Genomic DNA, 19,874 nt, shown 5'->3' on the forward strand with positions numbered 1-19,874 from the left:
AATATATGACAAAAAAAATTCTTTGTGCATGGATATTTCATTTGACAAGGTGAATGCTCAGTACATGTCTTCAGTACTGTCCTGGATGGGTGATTGTGGTGTTGTTCATTAACATGTCTGAGAGCGGTGAATAACCTGATCAATTGAAGCACTGTGACTTAGGAATTGAATTATGTGACACCGCTTGTTAAGTGCTACACGATCCAAAGTCAATTTTACCCAGAGCAATCATTCCAGGTGAAATGAAGCCTATTGTGTAACTGGACTGGTACCTCTGGCTGCATGTCTGACCTTTTCTCGGCATTGGCTGTCTACCTATTGATGTCACTAGTCTTGCCGCACTTGACTCTGCCCATACCAATGTTAATTAGAACTCCAAGCTTCAGGCAACAAACCTCATAAAATCATCAAAGGAGCCCAACCCCAGTCTCTTGCTTGTTTTGATGGTTAAAGGGACCCTGCTGACATTGAGTGACCTCAGAGGTCAGCTTCAGATCTAACTGTAGACTGCTCAGACACCTTCCATAGTCTAGAGAGCACGCTGTAACTAACAGGAAGTGTTCATTGTCCAGCACTGATCTGGTGAGCTGCATTATCAACGAGTCCCTCAGTGGTGAGACCTCTGACAATACCTCCATTACTGAAGGATACTGGATAGGTGTGGAAAGCACTAAGGGTGGATTTGGGACAAGAGGCATCAACGTGCCCATCTACAAGCAATTAATTCCTAGACAGTTTTCAGAGATGCCATATTCTACCTGGACCTGTTGTAAGAATAATATAGACACAGGCACAGGTAATAATATGGATCTGTGAAACTGCAGAAAGATCTTCCACCACCTTCATGTTCCTGGCCTGTTCACTCTATGAAGATCCTGCCAACTCTTAACTTCTGGGCCACTGGATGATTCCAGAGATTAGCAGAAGATTTCTACCATATCTCCCTATTTATTGCCCAGAGAGGTAACTGAGGTTCAATACATTGAGTATTTTTTCACTTTTGAGAGAAACTCCTCAGGCACTGGGATTTACCTGCATTACTGCTTCCTTTGAGAGTGGGCATCCATTGGCTGCACACATGTTCCCAGAGGAGGTCCTAATAATAACCTAGATCTTCATCAACAGGAGGGTTTCCACTCACCAAATGTACAATGTGAAGAATGTCCTGATGGTGTATACCATGTTTTCTGGCTGCTGCTGTGACTTCTTCATCCTGGAGACATTCACTGACTGCTACCGTGCTGTGGGATGGAACCTGGGAGACAAGGGATACACTCTACTTCCATGACTGCTCACAATAGTCCAACCAGATGAGCAGAGATAAGATGGGAGAAACCAGGATAGTAATGGAGAATGTGATTGGTCTCCTCAAGATCCCATTGCCTGCATCAGTGTGGGGTTACCTACAGTACATGACCAGCAACTGAAGAGACTTTTTTGCGTTGTATTACATGCCGCACAACCTTGCAAGCCTCAGACAGCAGCCAGTGGCAGAGGAAGACCAGAGCCTGACTATGAGCAGAGGCAAGAGGAGCAGGAGGATGATGGAAGTGATTGGAGGGATGGGCCTACTCAATTCCAATAGCCTTATCTCCTAGCCAAGCGAAGGAGAGGGACATCATCTGCACAGGCAACAAGTGACCCCGATAAAGCGATCCTTCTTCCCGCATGACCCTCTCCACACTCCAATCATTACCACCAACACATTACCAGAAGGTAAGAACGGTGGCAGGATTAGGTCATTCATTCCCTCAAGCTTGCCCCACCATTCAATATGATGATGGCTGATCTGCCCCGGGCCTAATCTCCTCACGTTTGCCAGTTCCCTCAATTTTCTGATCTATCAAAAATGTATCTGCCTCCTCTTTAAATACCCTCAATAATAGCAATAACCAGCCAGAAGAACCTGGATGATGCATAATACTGTCAGATTAGTTACAGCTGAGAGTAATAGGCATGAAGATGCATTGAGGGGCTAATAGATCAAGCCAATGATTCTCTAAGCTTTATGCCAGATTGTAGACCTCCAGTTCTGTTCTATTGAAGAGTCCTCAACTTGAAATGTTAGCTCTGTTACTGCCTCCGCAGATACTGGCTGACTTTCTGAGGAACCCCAGCATTTTTATTGCCCCCCCCCCATTTTTCCCACCCCCACCCAACCCCACCCCAGTGCTAGTTTCACCGCCCCATGCACACGTCCCTCTAACCCAACCTGCCCATCCTTTGTGAGGCAGTGCTGTAAAATGTCAGGTATAAGGATGCACTGTGTTCTTCATCATCAGCCACCAAACCCCCTTCCTCCTCCTCCTCGTCTACTCTTCCTTCCTGTTCTCCATGTCTGAATTCATGTGTGTGTTCATGTGTGTGTGCATGTACTATGCATACATGCGTGTGCATGTGTGTGTGCACGTGCGTCTATGTGTGCATGCTTGCATGAGTGTTATATTTCATGTCACGACTTCTGGCTTCCAGTCAATGTGTTGGTGCAGACAGTGGTGGTGGAGTTTTCATCGATGTTGCTGTGAATTGGTTCCTGGATGTGACACACGTTGATCCAGTTCCTATTATGGACCTTAATTGTTGGAGGCTGAGTTTTGTGCTGGGTGCAGCCTGGTGAAAGACATTGCTTTTCTAGATGTTCATGTGAGGCCCATCCTTTTGTACGCTTCACTGAAGGAAACAATGATGGTTTGGAGCTCAGTCAATGTGCCAGCATAGTCTTTGGCCACCAGTAGAAATAAGTGTTCAAAGACCAGGACCTCAAGCTAAGCACAGGGTTTCAACCCCCGGTGCTGACAATTCCCTTCCCCCTACAGATGCTGCTTGACTCGCTGAGTTCCTCCAGCAGATCATTTGTTGCACCAAGTCCTCCTGTGTGTGCCAGAGAAATGAGGAACTTATAGTAGGAACCTAAGGGTACTGAAGAAGTGAAACCAAAGCAAAATCTTGTAGTTCCCTTGGCAGGATAAGCAAATCAATGTCAGAGTTTTTCCCCAGGCCAGTATTCCCGGCATTAGGGCTCTGATAAGGCCTATTGGCTCCAATGGATGAGCTGCATCATATGTATGCCCAACACCAAACACCTGAAGCAAACATTATGTCTTGCTCTAACAAAGCAAACAAATTCCAGAAGGACAAGGGAAATGTTTCAAGGACAGCCTCAAAACTTTTTCAGAAAATAATGCAATATCTTCAACAACTTCTGCGAATCTGTATCTCAAGGCTCTTTAATTTGGTGAAGGAGAATCGGAAAGTCAGAGAGTACTTTGTCTCTCTCTGCAGATGCATGTGCAGGCCAAGTACAACCAGTGTAAAGAACGTGCCATAACCCAGTCAATCCATCCAATGGGATCCTGCATAGAACATATCAATCAACTCAGAACCCACAGAACTGTAGTCAGGGTGTGATGTCCTGGAGTGATGCACTGTATCTGATGAGCTGTTTCATTCTAGGGCATGATGGAGATAGCGATCTTGCTTCCTCTGGGCAGCGGAATATTTGTAGATTTCAGCAGCAATCATTTTATAAGTCTCTAACTTGTTCGGAGGACATGAGACAGCTGGTTCACCAGAGTGTTTGAACAAAGGCTGAACAGCCTTCGTTCTTCAAACAGCCTTTGTCCAAACACTCTGGTGAATTGCAAGAATCCACTGGCACAAGGTGTTGACATTTCAATTCGACGCTGCTGCTGTAGTGGATGTGGCTGTGTAAGTTCTGAGGAAGAGTGCCCAGTTTTTGTTTCTCTTGTCCTCAATAGGGTGTTGACCAAAACTTGCTTCTGCAGTCGATCATTAATTTACCATATACTCCCTGAACATTGGATCAGCTGGGAAAGCTTGACCTCATCCAATCCGTTCCCTAAATCTTTCTGCAATTCAAAACGAACTTTAATTTTACTTTCACACCTCTCTTGTAGGATCTTCAGTCTGAGCCATTGCATCTACTTCTCTTTCCACAGTTGCCTCCTGATCTTCTGAGCATTGCCAGCATTTTCTGTTTTTGTTACTGGGGGAAACTGATGTCTGTTGTGTTCAGGGTTATCAACTGGGTTGAATGAGCTGAGCTGGATGCCTTGAGAGAGGATTTGTTGCAATGTGAAGGCAACTCACGAGCTCCAAATATCCCATGAGTGATGCTACTGATGTTGTCTGAATACATGATAGCCGACATGCATCAATAAGAACAGAAAACAGTTTGGCTGAGACGTGAGCACTGGAGACAATCAGAGAGGGGTGGTAGAGGTACCAATATTCTAACCATGAAAGGGACAGCAGGAAGAGAAAATATCCATTGTCCATGAGAAGATGATCAAGTTACAAGACACAGTGCATGCAGGAGAGGAGTCACAAGAAGAATTCAAATTAGTTTAAGAAGAATTCAAATTAGTTTAAAGGGCTTGAGAACTCACTGGCAATAATGTATAATTGTAATTAATGCAGGTTGTTGGGGATATTGGTCAGTGATGTACTTGAGATAACAATTGATATTTAGAAATATACATAAACTAATGTACTTTGATGGTATGTAGTCAACACTTCATTCTCAGCGTAAAACACATTAACACTGTGGCAAACTTGTTTCTCTCCCACTTTCTGATATTTTGAGGAGGATCAATTTGGTGCTAGCACCAGTCGCAATGATCTTTCAGCACAGCCAAAATAGGTGCAATCCAGTTGCTAGACTAGTATAGTTATTGGATTAACTGTAATTCCCTCTGGGCATGAGTGAATCAAAGCTGAGTATTTCAGTGTCAGTACATAGTATATGAAACCCAGTACAAGTAACCTGGTAGCAGTAGTTAATAACATAACAAGGATCAATACTCAGTAAAATAAACCACCACTAACTAAGTTAATAAAATACCAAATCCATCTAGGTGACAGTGACTTGGCACGATAAATTCAACATAAACAACATAAGTTGCAGCATGACCGACGGGGCCAGCTACTCAGCCTCAGAAATGTAAGTAATCTTTTCCAAATACAATTAGCTCAGTAACACCACCTCATGCAAGTCACTTAGTTCCCTCAGTGACTGGCCAACATTATCCCTTCAGCAACATCACTAAAAGGGTACGGGAATGAAACTGTTCTTCAGAAGCAATGTAAATCGATAATAATGAATCAGCAGCCTGTTTCGTATCATCTGATCATCACTTCAATTTAAAAAAAATCAGCTTAGTGGAAAATACAATTCATTCGCTATTGCCCTGGTTGCTCTGCTGCTGGTCATGTTTCGCATTGCTGTTTGTGGGATCTTGCTGAGCACAAAACTTTCTGCCTTGTTCCCTGCATTGTAACAGTGGCTACAGTTCTAAAGTGCTTCATTGTGCGAGTAACATTTTGGACCATTGTGAGATTGTGAAAGGTTATGTAACTAGTAAATGGCAACTTAATATAAGTGATTTAGGATAGGCATCACTGCATCAGTTATTAAACAAATATAAGCCACTATAAGCACATCAAAGGGAGGGAAATTCAGTGTGAACGTTGCAGAAGTGGAGATGACTCAATAGTAGCATTTAGTGGTATTTAATTTTTAAAGTCTATGTATCTAGTGTCTATAGATCATGCTGATGTTTAATACTTTGCATAAACAGTGTGACAGCAGTTGTTCAGTAAATTTGGAACTGATCACTATCTAATGTCAGTTACAATGTCTACAAATTTTGCCAGCATATCTGTGTGTACTTCTGCAACTTATATACTCAACTGAACTGACATCAAATACTTTTCTCATACTGACACCTTTACAGACATTATTAGCACTAACAACATACACACAGGGGAATGCATACTGACATACATGTAAACTAATGTGCACTCTCTTGCTAGTATACAAACATGAGGATATATTTATTTGGACCAATGCACACACACATGCACTCTTCTATTGTAGTCCACACACTCCATTAATATGCACATAATTTCAGACAGATTTTGTAAGTACCCAGCCACAGCAACATAATCCCACTCATACATCGATTCCTGTTGATACAAACATTTCCACACTGAAGCACAAACTGAATTGGTACATACAGATGGTCATGCACACATATATTAGCAGACTCATACTGATAAAGACACAATCTGGAACCCTCACATTGACATACAATGCTGTACATACTCATTCTGACAACTTACATTGGCACATGACACTGCACATGCATATACTGACATGTGTAAATAGTAACATGAAGAGAGACAGATGATAAGGACCATTTCAGGACCTGTACAAACTCTCTCATGGTAACACTCACAGTCAAACTCACCCACACACTTGGAGATATCCACTTATCATGAACCCTTCATACTGACTCACATAAAGAGACACCCATAACCGGAAACATATCAGAAACATTAAAAAGAAAAAAAAAGGCATTTTTGTTTGGCTTCTTTAAAATGTTTAATTCCTTAAAAAAATTATAGTCTTCGGGTTAGAGAAAACCAGAATATTTTTGGTCAGGTCTAACAATAACAGTATTTTTGGTACAATTTGACTTTACACCGTGAATGAGTGACAGAAAAAACAAGAACACTTTCAGTTACTTCAGAGGGACAACTGCTGCTCACTCTACAATTGCTTAACCAATTAATGAGTGTGGTTCAATCTTATGGGTCTTCGTGTTGATGGCACATAATGTACAGGTTGTCTTTTCCAGGGCCTGTTTGTTTGTTTAACCTCTTTCAAGCAGCTGGCAGGCAGCCTATTGACCATTAGGGCCATTTAACCAGCATTCAACTATCCCCACAGTGTATTTGCTCAGATATTTGAGTCACTATTTCCTCTGCCTGAAACATGACTGGAATATTGCCCCGGTGGGAAAACAATACAACTCTGTCCCTACAGAAATCTCACTCAGCCTCTTCGTACTATACATGGCAACAGTTGTGCTGTGGAGTTCTTGAAGTGTATGCAGGCATAGCAATAATTCTGCAGTACACAGGATCACATACACACTGGAATTCCCACCGTTTTCACTCATGAATACAAGCAAGAAATACAATTATCAAAGGGCCATGTGAGAATTCCTGGCAGTGCTGAAGGCGCTCTACTTATATTCTTGCTCACTATAACAGGGGGCTTTTCCTTGCATTATATGGAAGGCTGAATGATTTGGGAATTTTGCGGTTCCATTAGGAGTGTTATCTAGAGAATGGACTGCAACATCACAGACCATGATGGAAGACTGGAATGGCCTTGGGTATCTTTGCAATCTCTTTGTCTTTATGGCTGAAGATGCAGGTGACCTTGCAATATTTTGCAGCTCTCGCTAGATTCAAGAGTCCACCTTGGAATGTCTTTGTCCATCAAACTTTCGTCCTTGCCTGAAGTTTTGGATAGTATTCCAACAGGCATGAGGAGGCTATTCCACCACCAGAGGGGAGGGGAGATGACAATGGTAAGCCAAAACTAACCAATGCAATCTTGTTTTCACCTGACACTTAAATAAACCACCTCCAACTGAAGTGGCGGAACTAAATCCAATTTAGTATCACAGTGTTAGGGTCAACTGTTGAAGCCTCATTGGCTGCATTTAACCTATTCTTGAAATATTACTAATCTGTTGAGCCATAAGTAGTAGTTTGGTCATGATTGCATTTACCTAGAGTTATAACCCTCCTCTTCAAATGTACTCTCACTATTTAATATAGTGCTGGCCATTTTTACTAAACAGCCAATCAGAGAACCAGAACCAGACCTGACAGAGGCCAGGAACCAATCCAGGGATGTGAAAAATTTTGGTTGATTTGTAGGGTGCAGGGAGGCATAAATACTCAAAACGAACTCATTTTACAAAAAAAAACATTTTACTCTCAACGTAGAAACCCAAGCACCAAAAGAACTGATTGGAATATGAGGCATGATAGTTTCTGCACTCAGTCCATATCCCAGCCAGGTATTTGTTTAGTAATGTGCCGAAGATTGGGTTGGCCTCAAAATTGTGGCCTTTCCCTTGATATTTGAATTAATGACCTCAGAGTGACATTATCTTGTGGGTGTATTACATTGTCAAACCTACCTCTGTGATTTAGCATTGCCAGACGTTATTCAAAACATGAGAAAATCTCACTTAGAAAGGAGAAACCTCCAGCTGAGATGTGTGCCCTATTTTTATTATCAGTCAATGGTCAATTTCCTTTCTTGAGCATCAGACATTGTATTTCTATATACCTCTAGATAAATAACCACTCATATTTTATCTACTGAACATTTGTACGAAATGTTTTTAATACAACAAAATATCAGGCTACATTCAATCTTATTAAAACTTTATACCAGCAGCCAATACCCTCCCACCTCCAACAGACTCATCTTCAAATAGAACGGTTCTCACCCAGCAAGCATAAACTAACGGCTTGTTCCAACGCATATTCACTTCAGTATTGCGGTCCGCTAAAAAAGCATCATCTCGGCGCACAGATGGGGACATTCATAGGTTGTGCAGCCAGTGGTTAATCCATCCAATCCGTGGTTGAGCTGTGTTTCTCAATTTGGCTGTCCTATGGGCTACAGGACCTTTCGGGAGGATCCAGAATGCGTTGTGCATGTATGTTACAGAGTGCAAATATATATTTTTTTAGTTTAGTCTGTTAAACGCATACTTGCTATTGAAAAAGATTGGCACATTCAGACAAATACCTTATAATATCCAACATTATCTTTTTTTTTCCATTTATAAATACGTTCACCAGAAGGCCAGGAAATGTTTAATAACAAACAAAAACAAAAAAAAAATCCCAGTTATTTACAAAGTTAACATGGATTTTCCTGATGTCATAAATTAAACATAAAAGGTTCTTTCTCAAATTTCAAACTTTGATTTTTTTTTCATACAAGGCAAATTATTCTGTACAGGGTTGGGAAGAAGAGAGTGGGAGGTGCCTCTGTCAGGGACCTCACCTACAGCCTGGTTCTTTTGCCCATTCCTGTCTTCTGTTCATCTTTTGTCCTGAAAATAACCGAAAACAAAAATTAAACACCAATAACATAGATCAGTACAAAATCACACCGGGGCTAAAATTGTTAAAGTATGAAGGCATGTTGCATCAACAAGGTCTGTAGTTTTTTGAATATACAAGGGTGAACCTATTGAGCTGTTCAAGATGATTAAATGGTCCGACAGAGTAGATGGACAGAAGCTATTTTTTCTGACGATAAAATCCAGAACAAGGGTCAGCATAGACATTGTGGGCTGAAGGGCCTATTTCTGTGCTGTATGTCTCTGTGACTCTGTGCAGGAAATATTAGCTAATATTAGAGATGGTCATTGAGATGTGATCAAGAAACACTTCCTACCAATGGAAGTGGAAGTCTCCCACAAAAAAGTTGTTGAGGCAGGAGTCAATTGAACATTTTGAAACTGAGACTGATAGATCTTTGTTAAGTAAGGATGGAAGGGATATAGAATCAAGGTGGATACATTGAAGTACAGAATGTTCTAACCAAATGACAGAACAGGCTCAGGGTCTGGAGCAGCAGACAACCTGCTGAAAGAACGTGACGGCTCGAGCAGCACCTGTGGGAGGAAAGGAATTGTCGACATTTCAGGCCAAAACCCTGCACAAGGACTCAATGCAGGGTTGTAGTCCCGATGCAGGCTTTCGACACAAAATGTTGACAATTCCTTTCCTCCCACAGATGCTTCTCGACTGGCTGAGTTCCTCCAACAGAATGTCTGTTGCTCCAGATTCCAGCATCTGCAGTCTCTAGGCTCAGGGTCTGAATGGCTACACTGCTACCTATGCATGGGAGATTAGATGTTCATATGTAATACTGTCATTTCCATTCCATCAGTGCTCTTCTGAAAACACAATGTCTATTGTTCTTCTTTCCAACATGCCCTCCTGCCCCTCTTCCTTGGCCTAATGTATTTGCTGTTCTCAAGTCATGACCTTCCACTTCTCACTTATCCCTCCTCAAATTTCACTTGTGCAACTGCAGACTGTGCTGGCTCCTGAGTCAAAGCTGTGAGAAGGATGTGCACAAGAAGGATGTTGTATGTGGAACTTGGGAACTGGGTGGGGTGAAGGACAACTGACCAGGTTTAGGGAGATAGAGTGAAGCAGGGCTGCAACAATGAGGGAAGCTGTAGGTGGCAATTTTTCTCAACATGTGTCATTGTTTATTCAATGTTAAAGGCTTCCCCCAACCTTCCCCTTCATGCTCAGTGGGAGAGGCTTTGTTCTGCTGATCTACGAGGTAGTGATGAAGGGTTTGATATTAGAGAGCTTTCTTATTTGAAGTGTAACAGTTGGTTGAACATTTGTCTGGCTGTGAAAGAATGAACTTCAACTTCTGAACTTCTGAGTCAATCAATTTTGTGGCTGTCACTCCCTGGCTGAACGTTTATTAGTTTGAGTAAAAGAGAACACCAATTCGTCAAGGATATTTTTAGTCTAGTGCTCTTAAACTTGTAATGCAGTTCCCTCCTCTGTGGCCCCTTCACTATCCCACCCCTCAAACATACAAGAATTGACAAGCAGTCTCTGGGAGGTGGCTACTGTCATTGGATCTCCATGGCACCTGCTCACAGACCAAGAAACCCGGTTCTCAATGGGAGGGTTTTGGGGGCGGGAAGGGTGGCAGGGGGAAGTGTGGGGGAAATGTGATTACAGGCTTAAATAAATCCTTTAAAGATATCTGTTATACATTGCAAAAATAAAAGTTTGTTAAAGCAGCATTTTCCCATGAGAGAACCAAAAAAAACAGGAACAGGTTTCTCTAGGCTCATTAGGTGATCAAATTGCACTATCTCTGATATTTGATTCCATTTCACATTTTTCTAATATTCTGACCTTAGGCAGCAAAGAAAAAATCGCCACATCGCACACTTTGAAGTCTATCCTTATGTATGTAATTCATATATTAAAAGCATGTTCAATTCATTAGACTTCAAGATTGCTCAATACTCTTTTCCCCTGTAGGGTACAAGCTGTCTTTAAAGAAATGGGAGACATTTATCATACATACATGCTTTAGGGTACAGACTGAACAGAATATAACAGGCTAGACATTTGTAAAGAAATTGAATAATTTAATATAAAATAATTCCTCAAATAATTATGATTGAATGTTGAGTTTGGTGAGTTTTAACTGTAGATAATATTTTGACAGATTAAGTCCCGTCATTTATAACTAAGATCTGGAAGGCCACAACCCTAATGGTGATGAAAATCACTGACGTTAGAGCAGATGTGAAATAAACAGCACAGCCAGGATTTCAGAGACTCTTTAACTGAGCTTTGCTTCCTACTGAACAATATGTATTAAATTTACCAAAATGTCCAGGTCCCGAAGCAGTATCTATACGTGCCCCCACATTAGTTCCGGTACTGCCAGGCCACCATGTCTGACCTAGTCCATTACAAAAACAATGACAGAATTGGCCTATTTCCTGCAGGATTTTACATTCCTGAAAAATCTATTTTCTGTCAGCACATTGCAAAACTTTAGCATCGAATTTCCTGCACAAAGAAACCCCTAACGATGTGAAGTCTTTAGAAAACTTGTCAGAATATTCTAATGGATGGACAAACAGCAGGATTAGGATTAGTTACTTTGCCCAGGGGAAAAATGGACTAAACTTGTTGCTTTTGATCAGGCTAACAATGCTCGTGCTTTCTGCATGTGGTTGCTACAAGGTATGTGATGAGATAGGATATGAGTAATCCTGGAGAGACCACATTTATTGTCCTGCAAGGTGGTGTTGGGCCTATTACTGACCTGCTGCAGTTGGCATGGTGATTTTTTACCTTTTTGCTCCTTGGACCAGGGTTTGATCTTGATTTCAAGCACTGTCTGTGCATAGTTTTGCATGTTCTCTCCATGACTGTGGGAGTTTCCCCCAGCTGTTCTGGTTTCCTCCCACCTCCCAAAGATGTACTAGTAGATTAATTGGCAATTGTAACTTATCCTTTAGTACAGGCCAGTGGCAAAACAAATCAAAGGGGAGTTGATGGGCATGTGAGGGATAATAAGTTGTAGGTCTACAGGGAAATAAGAAGGGATTGAGTGGGAAATGGACTGATGGGATAGCTCTGCTGGGAGCTGGCATGGACAGCCTTCTTCTGTGCATAGAAACATAGAAAAGTACAGGACAGAAATAGGCCCTTCAACCTACTATGCCTGTGCCGACCAAGATGCCAGTCTAACTAATCTCTTCTGCCAACACATAATCTGTATCCCTCTATTCTCTGCCTGTTCATGAGTTTGTCTAAGAGTCCCTTAAATGTTGCTGTTGAATCTGCTTCCATCACTTCTCCTGGCAGTGCATTCCAGGCACCTAGCACTCTCTGTGTTAAAAACTTGCCTCGCAAATATCCTTTAAACTTTCCTCTATCACCTTAAACCTAAACCCTTTACTATTTGACATTTTCGCTCTGGGAAAAAGACCCTGGCTATCTACCCTATCTCTGCCTCTCATACACTTCTACCAAGTCACTCCTCAGCCTCCAATGCTCCAGAGAAAACATTCCAAGTTTGTCCAACCTCTCTTTATAGCTAATACCACCCCAATTCAGCAACATTCTGGTGAACCTCTTCTGAACCCTCTCCAAAGCCTTCACATCCTTCCAATAATGTGGTGATACACTTCACCACATGTGGCCTAACCTCAGTTTTGTATCACTGCAACATGATTTCCCAACTTTTCTACCGAATGCCCTGACCAATGAAGGCAAGCATACCATATGCCTTCTTTACCACCCTATTCACTTGTGTTGCCACTTTCAGGGAGCTATGGACTTGCATCCCAACATCCCTCTGTACATCAATGATCCTCTGTACATAAATGTCCTACCATTTACTCTATACTTTCCTCTTGCATTTGACCTCCCAAAGTGGAACACCTCATACTTAGCTGGACTTAACTCCATCTGCCATTTCTCTGCCCAGCTTTCCAACTGATCTATATCCTGTTGTATCCTTTGAAAACCTTCCTGACTATCCACAACTTTACCAATTTTTGTGGCATTGTGAGTAAGTGAGCCTCAACATATGGAGAACAAAATAAAGGGCTACAGGGAAATAAAGAGAAAGGGATTGGGACTGATGTGTTTGTTCTGCTGGGAACTGCTATGGACCTCTTCTGTGTCATAATAAGTAACTAAATCCTGTGGGTGATAATAGTATTCGTAGAGAACTCTGGAACGTTGTCCTGGCAATACAGGAACACGTGCTCGGATTGTGCATGACATCGAGAACATGGGAGGTGGGTTTTAGTGCAGAGACTGCAGGGAGAGATGTTCTCAAACTAGTGGTGAGCTGCGTCAGTACTTCATGAACAGTGAGAATCCTTCGTCCAGAAGTTGCCAAGATGAGGTGACAGTGGGTCTCCTGGTAGCTCAAATTCAGAGTGATAGCCCAGGGGTTTAAGCATTTAGTAACTGCAGACACATTAACATCTGGAAATTCCACTGCATTCTCAGGCTGCACACTGCAAAGGCCACTCCAGTTCATGTGATTCCAGGCAGCACGTTAGCTTGGTGTACAGTCCACAGTACAATGAGTTAGGAGGGCAGTTAGCAGCCTCTGTGATTTTCAATGACTTCACCCAGTTATGTACAGGGCTGTCCTGGTTGCAAGAGGTCCAGACAAAGAAGCCATGGTCCCAGAGGACATAGAAGAAGCCCCAACTCTAGAAAAGAATGAGATGTGGGAGATCCTGCTCTCCCACATCTTGAGGGCCATAAAGAGGGTGGCATGGCAGTGCAGTGGTTCACAGACCCAGTGACACGGGTTCAATCCTGGCCTTGAACATTGCCTGTGACTGTGTGCATTTCCTCTGGATGCTCCAGTTTCCTCCCCTAAACATGTGCTGGTGGGTAGGCTAACTGGCTGCAGTAAATTGCCCCTAGAGTAGGTGGATAGAAGTATTGGGGAGTTGATGGGAATGCGAGGGAGAACAGGTCACCCAGAAATGTAGGGCCATGGGAATGATGGGATTGCTCTGAGAGCCAGCATAGACTTGATGGGTTGAACAGCCTCCTATGTTGTGCAAAATATGAATATGAAGGATCTTTAGCATCAACAGAAAGAAGTCAAAGAGAAGGTCAATACCAGGAGGATATGGCTGTGATGTTACCAAAAAAAAATTAATGACTGTAGCAGAGATGCCAAGGTAAGAATGCCCTCTCTTCTCAGTCCTCTACCACCTCCAATCTGACTATTCAAAAGCTCTCCTGCCCTGCACTGATCCTGCATTTAGGGCACCAGACTTCAATGCCCCTCTCTCTCCACACACTACCTCCACCCTCGCGTTCCCATACCTTAATTCTTAAGCAGTTCAATGATGACAGGCACATTCTCCAAACTCCTCTTTACACAGTCACTCCCTCCTTGTAGAAGGTTGTACACAACATGAGGCAGAAAGTGTCACAGGAAAAGACCAAGCCTCCACTGGCCGATCCCATGCAAGAGAATGTGCTGGCTGTCACATGTAGCTGGGTAGGATAACTGGCTACAGTAAGTTGCCCCTAGAGTAGGTCGACAGAAGTACTGGGGACAGTGACTCCTGTAGTGTGGCACTCATTGCTGCACTGCTTCACACTACAAATACCCTTTTTCCCTTTCTACCATTGGCTCACCACACATTTTTACAAACCGCAGGAGGAGACAGTTGCCTGAAGTTGCTCCATTGACTGACCTGACATTAATAAGCACAAGCCACCCAAGCAGACAGGGAGAGGGGAACTGATTTAACATCTGGAAGATAACTCCGATAGTGCAGCTCTACCTTAGCACTGCCATCAAGTGCCGGCCAGGATTATGGGCTCAGGTCCTAGAGTTCACCATTACATGACTTGGAATGTCATTGGCTGAGCTGAGCTGACAAATTCGGTCGAGTGTGATGGAGTGCACCTTGAAACAATGGGAAGCATGTAGCATGCAATGAGGATCATAGGCAAAAAGGCTTGCTCCTCTGATGGAAAGCAAATCTCTTTCAGATCTCAGAGAGAAAAAACTTCACTCCTGCTCTTCCGGTAGTGCATGGGTTTTTAGTTCAGGTCAAGTTGAGTGGACGTAGCTTCACTTGAAACACAACAGTGCAGCAGTCTCTCAGTACTGCATTGAAATGTTTGCATAGACCACGTGGGCCAGTTTGTGGTGTCGGGTGTGGAAATGCCAGCAGCTAATTCAGAAGTGACAATGCTTCCATTGACCTAAGGGTAACATGTAAGCAGCAGGGGACTTCTTCAGTTTGTCGTGCTATATATTGTTTACAAATGACTCGTTAACTGTACCCGCAGAGACCAGGGCTTATTGGGTGGCAGAGTTGTGAAGCTGGTAGAGCCGTTGCCTCACAGCGCCAGAGACCAAAGTTCAGTCCGGATCTCAGACGTGCTCTGTGCGGAGACTGCAACGTGACTCTGTGGGTTTTCACTGGGTGCTCCAGTTTCCTCCCACATTCCAAATATGTGCGAGTTGGTAGGTTAACTGGCCACTGTAAATCACTCCTAATGTATAGGTTAAGTGGTAGAATCTGGGGAAATTGATGAGAATATAGAATGGGATTAATGTAGGGTTAGTATAAATGGGTGGTCGATGGTCGGTGCGGACTCAGTGGGCTGAAGGATCTATTTCTGTGCTTTATCTCTCTATGACTATAAAATGGGAGGAAATCAAAAGAGGCACTCAGTGTGCAGAACGTTTCTGAAAGTGAGAGAAGATGATAAAAATTGGGATTAATGTAGGATTAATGTAAATGGTTGGTTGGATTCTTTGGGCAAAGGGCTTGTTTCCGTGCTGTATCTTTCTGTGACTCTGACTGATTACGTCCCGGCTACAAAGTACAATTTATCAATGAGGCGTGGGTCCATTTGATGACATTGCCATCATGATGACTCTGAGGCAGGTTCTAATGATGAATGGTATCATTCAAACAAGCAATAGCTCAGATTAATTGTAGATCTGATTGAGACAGGGCCAAGGGAGATCTCTGTTAAAGACTTTTTTGCTTTATTTTCACCAGACCAGCTTGTGGAAGCAGTCTGGAGGGTTCCGACTTGAACAAAGCACAGTTCCATCACATCTCAAACTGTCAGCATTCCTGTGACAGATCCACCAATGGAATCTACAGACAAGATGAAAGAGCCTTTGTAGAGAAGCAAAAAGACACAAACAAAAGGAAAAAAAAAGATGATTGAAAGGAATTGAGGCTGAAGGTGGCCCTTTGCTCTAGGTAAGGCCTGACAGGTCTGGGCAGGTCTCAGAGCAAAGAGTCATCTCACAAGCTGTTCTTTTCATTCCAGTGGCAGTCACATTAAGGGAGTATCAGGTAGATAAGGCATGGGGGGGTGGGGGGGGGGGGGGTGGCTCAATAGATGTTAATACAGCGATTAGCTTTGTAATCTAAACCACATAATGGAGCTCGAAAGGACTCCTGACATAGTTATCTATAAATCCTTGCCCTCAAGCGGGAGCACACAGAGCTCTCTGGAGGGAATTTTCATCACCTCTGCAACAAATGATTAATTTAACTCTTAAAATACAATGGCTTGTAAAGCAAATTTTCGTCTCCTCCTTCAGAGCTGTCCTGTTCCCTTAGATTGGTAGATTTGTGAATCTGAAGGTCGAGTTTCTATCTTACCAGATTTTTCTGCAGCCTAATACAGAAGCTTAAACAATTAATGCTGCTAATATCAATGGCTATTCTACTGACTGAATGCTGCATCAGTTTCAGTGACTGCGATACTGACTAAAATTTGGACAAATATAGTGAGTGCTGTATCAACCCAGTATGCAGATACACAATAATAACTGTACTGACCCAGACTTGTAGAGGCATGGTAACTTGTTTTATCAACCCTGTGTACACACATGCAACAATTTACTGACTCCGATTTGTACAAGTGTAATAACTATTGTACCAGCCCAGTCTGCCTGTTGTACTGACCAAGACTTGTACAAATACAAAGACTGGTAAACTAATGCAGGTTTAGGTATTATATCAAACCAGTTCTTTATACAAGACTTGTACAAATGCAAAGACTGGTAAACTAACGCAGGTTTAGATATTATATCAAGCCAGTTCTTTACAAATACAGACACTGATCCCAATCATCTTCAAGTTACCTACAAGCAGCTATTTAAAGTATTACCAGTCTGAATCTTAAGGTAACATTCCCCTATCTTACAGTCCTTAATTGGAACAGCACAAAGCGCTGCCTCACCTTCTTTAGCTACAATTCATCTGCTGTAAACAGTTTTATTTGTTTGCGCCCGGAGGCTGGATGACATTTCTGCTGCCTTGCGGATTCAGAAAAAGTTCAGGAAGAGTGATAAAGGAAGTTGTATACAATATCTCAAACCACTTTACGAGCCATATCATTGTAAAAGGCATGTGCTGATATTTGGAATATATTTGTTTTGAAAATCCATAGGGCAGTTAAATCATAAATATAAAAGCCACCACTAGTAAGTCCAGAAAAAATTCAGATGAAACCTCTTTACCCGGAGAGTGGTTAGAATGATAAATAGGAATTGAAGTGAATAGATATATTTAAGGGTTAATCAAGTAGCTACTATAGGAAAGAGGGCTATGCTGATAGAATTAGTACAGTGCAGTACCCTGGTGGTTATGTAACTGGACTAGTAATCCAGATGGCTGGGCTAATGATCCAGTGACATGAGTTCAAATCCCACAAGGCAGCTGGGGAATTTGAACTCTGCTAATTAAATCAATCTGAGATAAAATCCAGTGTCAGTAATGATGTCCATCAAACTCTTGTCATGAAAACCTTTTCTTTAGGGACGGAAATTTGCTGTCCTAACCTGGTTTGGACTATATTTAACTCAGGACACACGCCAATGTTGATGACTCTTAACTGCCCTCTGATATGGCTAAACAAATCATTTGATTCAAGGAAAATTCGGCATGGGTAACATATGCTGGCCTTGCCCTCGATGAATAAAATGAGTTAGGTGGATAGAAATTGGGTGGATGGCTCTGTAGAGCATAAACATCAGCATGGAGCAGGTGGGTTGGATGGTACAAATTCCATATATGTCTGGCAATAGTCACTTACAGCATTTCTCAATCCTTTGCAACAGCTACCGAAAGGCCCTGAGATTTCCATGAAATTTCAGGGCCATATCTTTACAGAAATAATAGTGTTGGGAAGAATCCTGCATTTTATTCTTAGCACAGACCTTGCATTTACATAAACCAGAAATGAAATGTGAGGGAATGCAATGCAAATTGTTGACTCTGAAAACACTGCATGGCTGTCTTCTTCATGCCATGGGGCCCTTGTTAGGGTTCCTGGAGATCCCTGTGCACAGCACGTTAGATGGGACAAGAATACATGTGAGCAAATGTGTTGACAAATGGTGAATGGTGATGGCAATTTCAAGACAAAAATACATTAATGCCTGGAATGGGGTAGATGTATCTATTGATACATTCCTTCTGGTGATAGGGTTAATAAGGTACGAGATCTCCAGGTTATTGTACTATGGAAGTTGCCTCCACAGCCTCCTACCTCACTGCGGTCTACTCCAGCTCCTTTGCTTCGCCCTGCTACGTGACCCCGTGACCCGGTTGAACCTCTGGATGATGAACTTCCTGTTGTGGAGCAATTGCTTGACATCTGACCTCGTTGCAGGAAGGTGGGCTTACTGTATGGTATTAAGTCATCTTCTGCAAGAGCAATTAAAAAATGAAGAGTTAATCTGGCAGCCTAAAACCATTAACCTGAAATCACTCTGATTTGTTTGGTATCTCTCACAACTCAAACCAGTCTGCAGCCAGTAAAGATCTACAATACTTTGTAATTATGGTACTGAATTATCTATCCCAGATATGAGTTCAAATCCCACTATGGTGAGTCTTGAAATGGATAATTATTTAAATGGAGAAAGATTGCAAAGGATTTGTGGATCCTTTGTATAACGGAACACAAAAAGATAGCATACAGGTGCAGCAGGTAATCAGGAAGGCCAGTGGAATGCTGGCTTTCATTTCAAGAGGGTTCGGGAATAAAAGTAGGGAATTCTCAATACATTGTTCAAGGCACAAGTAAGTCCACATCCAGAACACATCAACAGTTCTGGTCCCCTTATTGAAGGGAAGATATATTGTTATTGGAGACAGTTCAGGGAAGGTTCCCTGAGATGATGCCAAATAAGGAGGTATTGCCTTGAGGAAAGGTTGAACAGCTTGGGTCTGTACTCATTGGAGTTTGGAAGAATGAGAGGCAACCTTATTGAAAATATATAAGATTCTTAGAGCTTGATTGGGTAAACCGCTGGAAGGATGTTTCATTTCTTGGCACAGTCTCAGGATAAAGCAAGACCCATTTAAGAATGAAATGATGAAGAATTTTTTCTCTCAGACTGCAAGAATTTGTTGTTCCAGAAAGCTAGAGAGACAGGATCCTTCAACATATTTAAAGCTGAGGTGGATGGAATTTTAATCAGTCGGGGAATCAATGTTTATGGGGAGAGGGTGGGAAAGTGAACTGGAGGAAATTTGGATCAGCTATATCTTATTGAATGGCAGAGCAGACTCAAGGGGCCAATGTCTTACCTCTGTTATTTCTTGTGGAATTATTGTCTTAGGGAATTTTAAAACATCTTCTTATGGATTAGTAACTCTGGAAAATATGGCCATGAAAGCTGCTGATCTGTTGTTAAAATCAAAACAAGTTGATGAATGCCCTTCAGAGAGAGAAAATAGACAGGCATACACATGGATCCAGCTCCAGATTATGAGATCGGAGACCGAATACCTCAGTGCTTGGGGAGAACATTTATTTGAAGTTACTGGAATATCAAAATCAGATACATTTATGTGCACTCATTTTGTGCAGCATTCAAGTTGTTCAAGTCAAGAGATCACAATTACCAAATGGATTGAACACACATTTAT

General features: G+C 42.2%; 1 protein-coding gene across 1 annotated transcript in view; it reads right to left on the bottom strand.

Moving 5' to 3' along the window:
- Positions 1 to 6,394: 6,394 nt before the first annotated feature.
- The window catches only part of robo3 (roundabout, axon guidance receptor, homolog 3 (Drosophila)), a 483,277-nt gene continuing 469,797 nt past the window's right edge, over positions 6,395 to 19,874 (bottom strand). Inside the window, 2 exon segments of the mRNA XM_052039748.1 lie at positions 6,395 to 8,954; positions 18,487 to 18,644. Coding sequence (XP_051895708.1) covers positions 8,943 to 8,954; positions 18,487 to 18,644 — 170 coding nt within the window. The 3' untranslated portion in view covers positions 6,395 to 8,942.

The sequence above is a fragment of the Pristis pectinata genome, chromosome 27, assembly GCF_009764475.1.
Source record: "Pristis pectinata isolate sPriPec2 chromosome 27, sPriPec2.1.pri, whole genome shotgun sequence".
Classification (NCBI taxonomy): Eukaryota; Metazoa; Chordata; class Chondrichthyes; order Rhinopristiformes; family Pristidae; genus Pristis; species Pristis pectinata.